The sequence below is a fragment of the Hemitrygon akajei genome, chromosome 10 (genome assembly GCF_048418815.1).
Source record: "Hemitrygon akajei chromosome 10, sHemAka1.3, whole genome shotgun sequence".
In the NCBI taxonomy this organism is placed as follows: domain Eukaryota; kingdom Metazoa; phylum Chordata; class Chondrichthyes; order Myliobatiformes; family Dasyatidae; genus Hemitrygon; species Hemitrygon akajei.
The window spans coordinates 136,692,366-136,698,365 of record NC_133133.1 but is presented as its reverse complement, the minus strand read 5'-3'; the positions used below and the strand labels follow the sequence as shown (position 1 = coordinate 136,698,365).

General features: G+C 39.5%; 1 protein-coding gene across 1 annotated transcript in view; it reads right to left on the bottom strand.

The window, feature by feature from the left end:
- Positions 1–882: 882 nt before the first annotated feature.
- The window catches only part of sypl1 (synaptophysin-like 1), a 35,686-nt gene continuing 30,568 nt past the window's right edge, over positions 883–6,000 (bottom strand). The window contains exon 5 of the mRNA XM_073059053.1: positions 883–2,500. Within this exon, the coding sequence (XP_072915154.1) occupies positions 2,369–2,500 (132 nt within the window). The 3' untranslated portion in view covers positions 883–2,368. The remainder of the gene's footprint in view (positions 2,501–6,000) is intronic.

The window sequence follows — 6,000 nt, the reverse complement described above, 5'->3', positions numbered from 1 at the left end:
GGGAATGTAGATTAAAAACAGCACCGTGAAGTTACATTCTTAAACTTTTTGCAATCTTATTTATAGATGGCTTTTAAGTCATTGTTCTTCACTTTGCTGATGCTCAGAATTCAGCCTTTGCTGCCTTCTCTCAGCGAACAGCACTTAATCTTACAGAAGAGTTCAACTATAATTCCCTCAGCTTTCCCACATTACATGTAGCATCATACCATGTTTCTTTGTTAAAATAAGACTTAGTATGCAACAGGAAAACTTTTGATGCATTGATATTATGTTTATTCTAATTTGATATGTTAACATATCATCATGTGCCTTGCCTTGAGATGGCACAGCAAATGCAAAGATCTGTCTCTTTAAAATGAACCCATTTTTTTCAGCCCATACCTTTCAGACATGGTCACCATGTTGTGAGTTAGCCCATGAGCTCATTAAAAAATGAGCTAACTCGTTCTGAATAATGGAATGCAATAACAATGGAAAGCATTTGTTCAGAGATTTAAGACAATGAGCATTTGTATGGGTTGCTCAGTGCCATTTTATAAATACAGCAACTTTTGCCTTACGATTATCCTTTATATAGGCACTGAAACATTAAATAATTGACTTTTGCTTACTGATAACTACGTTTCTAAACGGTAGTGCTTTCTGGTAACTAAGAAAAAAATTCACAAGCTTATGCCAGTATAAAATAGATCCACAAACTGTCATTTATCTGTATTAAAATCAGATATTGCATAAAGATGTCCAAAAACTTGAAATATATTTTTACTCTGCACACCACATTCAATGTCCCAGCAATTCAAAATTTGAAAAAAAACAGGAAAACAAAATTCCTACATGAATGGAAATAACTTAAAATAATGAAAGAAAAAAACAAATAGCAATTGTACAACTCAGATTTTAATAAAAGTTAAAAAAAAAATACAAGTTTGACTGTGTGCTATTAACCAAACTGCTTCTGCAACAAATATGAAAAACACAAAAGGTCTTTGTCACCAGTAGCTCATTTTATCTTTCTCAAATGCTTAAATAACAGCCTTTGAATACATTTAAAGAGGTCAAAATGCTTACCAAGGCTTGGCAAAAGACCTGGTGCATCTTTAAAGTAATACTACTTAATTCAGCAGCGCCAAATAAATCACATGGATTATTCTAAGAATTCAATTTTCAAAATGCAAGCCAGTGTCTGCTGTTGAGAGATCTTGGAAATTCAGCAGATGTTTAGAATTTCTGTGACATTGTAAGAAACGATAAGGCACTGTGGCAAGTCAGTGTTTTCTCTTCCTTTTTCACGCTGCTCCTTCCTCCACAAGCTTCCTGCTAGGCAGAGGATTAACAAACAAAAGCACAACTCCAAATAAAATATAGAAGCAGTGTATGCAAGTTAAAAAAAAAACTGAAATACATTCGGTATTTGCAGGCAATTCTTAGTCACTGACTAACAGCACCAGTCAAAAGCAAATGCGTTTTAAGATTGTGATGTGAAAAACAAGCAAGGACCTGGATTTATAAATATTTTCAAGTTGATAGCAGACGTTCATTTTATAATTCACAATTAATATGAGCAATAAAGACAAGTACATTTGCCACTATCCTCAATTAAAACAAAATTTGACCAGCTTAGGGTAGAACTCATGAAATTTGAAAAGGTGACATCATTAAGCAGAGAAAGTTTTGATTTAACACCCATGAAAATGAAACATACAGATTAAGCCACATGGCATCAATTCTTTATAATTTCTGTAGCAAACAGAAAAAAAATGGAAGTGTTCTTTAATGTGATGTTTTAAATTGTTTCATAGCACAGCCCATTAAAGAGCAACATCTCCTGTGCAAAAAAAAATTGCTTTCAATATAATGCAGACCACATGAATCCAATTGTGTACTTAATAATCAAATTGTACATCATAATCAGCAGAGACTTTCTCAATTCAATAATAGTTTGATACATACAAATCTTCTTTCAAATTTGCCATCAAGTTGAAATAGGAGAACAGCGTATTTGACAAATATTCACTGAATGATCATTGTATGTGTACATGATAAATACTCTTCAGGGAACAGCAACGCAGGGAGAAAATAAGAAATTCTGAAAGGGCTTGTGATGTAACAGATCACTAATTGTATTATTGACAATGCCTCTGAATATTCTTGCACTGGAAACCTCAACACTTAAATGGGACTACACATATTCCTTTTCTCTTCTCTCCCTCATCCAGCTCCAAAAAGGCACATGATACAACAGCACGAACAGTGAATACAACAGGTATGATAGATAGTTTCCCAAAAAGCTTCTGCAGTGTTATAAGCAAAATGAATCATTTGTAGAGGTTGTAAACACACTCCTCAACAATCTTTTAAGAGCCACCTACGAATTTGGAGCCGGTGGTGCCACATTCCCTGGATCCTGATGTTGTGCTGGCTCGGCATGCCAGCTTGTTTCCTTGTACACAAACCAGGCATTTCCACACCACAGAATCAGATTAAGAAAGCCAAACACCTGTAAAAAAGATACAAATCATCAAATGGCAATCAATGCATGAAAGAATGCACCATCAGCTGCAACTTCAAAGCTGTTTAAAAGTCTTGTTGATAGTAAATCATGCAAACCCTGGCAAGCCTGAAGTCCAACGCCACTAGGTTCAAGGAAAGCTACTTCCCTTCAAAAATTTGGTTCATTGAACATAGAATAGTACAGCACAGTACAGGCCCTTTGGCCCACAATGTTGTACCAACCCTTAAACCCTGCTTTCCATATATCCCCCCACCTTAAATTCCTCCATTTACTTGTCTAGTAGTCTCTTAAATTTCACTACTGTATCTGCCTCCACCGACTCAGGCAGTGCATTCCACGCACCAACCACTCTCTGAGTGAAAAACCTTCCTCTAATATCCCCCTTGAACTTCCCATCCTTTACCTTAAAGCCATGTCCTCTTGTACTGAGCAGTGGTGCCCTGGGGAAGAGGTGCTGCATGTCCACTCTATCTATTCCTCTTAATATCTTGTACACCTCTATCATGTCTCCTTTCATCCTCCTCCTCTCCAAAGAGTAAACCCCTAACTCCCTTAATCTCTGATCATAATCCATACTCTCTAAACCAGGCAGCATCCTGGTAAATCTCCACTGTACCCTTTCCAATGCTTCCACATCCTTCCTATAGTGAGGCAACCAGAACTGGACACAGTACTCCAAATGTGGCCTAACCAGAGTTTTATAGAGCTTCATCATTACCTCGCGACTCTTAAATTCTATCCCTCGATTTATGAAAGCTAACACCCCATAAGCTTTCTTAACTACCCTGTCTACCTGTGAGGCAACTTTCAGGGATTTGTGGACATGTACCCCCAGATCCCTCTGCTCCCCCGCACTACCAAGTATCCTGCCACTTACTTTGTACTCTGCCTTGGAGTTTGTCCTTCCAAAGTGTACCACTTCACACTTCTCTGGGTTAAACTCTATCTGCCACTTCTCAGCCCATTCCTGCAACCTATCAATGTCTCTCTGCAATCTTCAACAATCCTCTACACTATTCACAACACTACCAACCTTTTTGTCATCTGCAAACTTGCCAACCCACCCTTCTACCCCCACATCCAGGTCATTAATAAAAAAATCACGAAAAGTAGGGGTCCCAGAACCGATACTTGTGGGACACCACTAGTCACAACCCTCCAATCCGAATGTACTCCCTCCACCACGACCCTCTGCTTTCTGCAGGCAAGCCAATTCTGAATCCACCTGGCCAAACTTCCCTGGATCCCATGCCTTCTGACTTTCTGAACAAGCCTACCATATGGAACCTTATCAAATGCCTTACTAAATCCATGTTGATCACATCCACTGCACTACCCAAATTGCTCATCCCCAATTTTCACCTCAGTATAGCAACACTATGACCACTGTGCACTACAAGGGACTTTTGTTTTTGTTCTAATTGTGTTTCTTCGTGTACAATTTATGTTCTGCTTGTCAATTTTCTGTATCTGATACTATGTCCCTGTGATGCTGCTGCAAGTTCTTCATTGCACCTGTGCATACTTGTATTTGTACAAAGAACAATAAACTTGACTTGGATTATGCGGCTTTCTGAAGCAAAGTAACAATCATGGGAATATGTGATAAGTAGATCTTAGGGCTTTGAACATAGAAAGGAACCTGGTGAATATTGAGGAGCACACGCACAGCCTATCTATGATTTTAGTTTTTGTCCTGCGTCAGAAAGCTGCTAAACAAATTCTACACCTCTTTTGACTTCAAGCCCCCTAGGAGAATGATGGTGGTTAAGTGGGAAATAGGAGACCAATTGGCAACTTCCTACTCCCAGGTACTGAAAGTAATAGTTCCATATTAATTCAAGGAGAAACTGAAGTGCCTTTTAAGCACCAATATTAAGAGTGTATTCTAATTGGTGCTGATTAGTATCAACTCTTCCTCTGCTGCTGCCAACCAGTGTAGATTAGAATGGGACAAAAATAAGCGATGCTAGCTGCAAACAGTACTCAGGTATTTCTCAATGAAATATGAAACTTGTTATCAGATGGTAATGAACCTCATAAAGCCCCAGAAGATAACAGCAGGCAGCGCTTCCTGAATTGTAATGGTAACCACACAGGAAATAGTAAAATCCATACCAGCTTTATCTAAGAAGAGCTCAGAGTGGACTCAGAGTGGAAAAAAGGGATGGAGGAGGGGCAGCAGGGGGCAATCAAAGGCAGGTGAGGTGAAGAGAAGAGGTAAGATGGAGCCAGAACAGGGAATGGAAGAAGAGGGTAGGGGGAGGAGCGAAAATATTACTGGAAGTCAGAGAGATCAGTATTCATGCCGTCACGTTCCAGGCTACCCAGACAAAATACGAGATGTAGCTCCTCCAGCCTGAAAGTGACCTCATCGTGCCAGTAGAAGAGGCCACAAACTGGCATATTGGTATGGGATTGGGGACTGGAATTAAAATGGTTGTTCACTGGAAAATCCTGCTTGCTGCGGATGGAGCGAAGATGTTCGACAAAGCAGCTGACCCCCAATCTATGTCGGGTCTCAATTATGTAGAGGTGGCCACATCAGGAGCACTGGATACAATAGTCAACCCAACATATCTGCAGGTGAAGTAATGGGAGGACTGTATGGGGCCCTGAATGAAGATGAGGGAAGAGGTAAAGATGCATAAATTGATAAATTTCAGAACACGTCAGTAATATTAAACCTGATTCTGAAATTCTGCCAGCAGACATTTTTCCTCTCTATGTTATTGATAACGATGTGAATCATGACCTGCAGCTGTTCACCCTCCTAAGTTTTCTGTGGTTGTTTAGCATTAACCTGAACCTTAGAACTACTCAACTCAAAACTGTTTTTCTTACTGTGAACAAACTTGTACTGCCCACCCCTGTTTAAAACCAATATTTATTTAAATGTCCTAAGGCTCAATCTCTGGTACTTTTCTCAAATTCGTGAAGACCCAGACCCTCCTACTGCTCTCTAATGGTAGTGGTTAGTTTAACGTTTTACGGCACCAGCTGTAAAATTGCAATTCAATTCCCACCGCTGTCTGGAAAGAGTTTGTATGTACTCCCTGTGACTGCATGTGTTTCTTCTGTGTGCTCTGGTTACCTTCCACATTCCAAAGACATACGAAGTAGGGTGAGTATGTTGGCACTGAAATCATGCCTACACCTGTGGGCTGCCTTCAGCTCATCATTGGTGTAAACTATGCACTTCGCTATATATTTCAATGTTTTCTTGTACATGTGACAAAGCTAATTTTCTTCCAAGCTCAGCAGGGCCTCATCTCTTCCCCAGACTCCTCTCAAACTAATCAGGACTCAGTTTTGACCACCACCCCCACATTCCTCTCACTTTGTCTTTCCTACCCCTCTTTCTTCATTAGAACTCAGCTCTCATGGATGCTTTAAAGGTTCAAAGGTCCAATTTAATGTTAGAGAAATGTATACAATATGCATCCTGAAATGCTTTTACTTCGCAAACATCCACAAAAACAGAG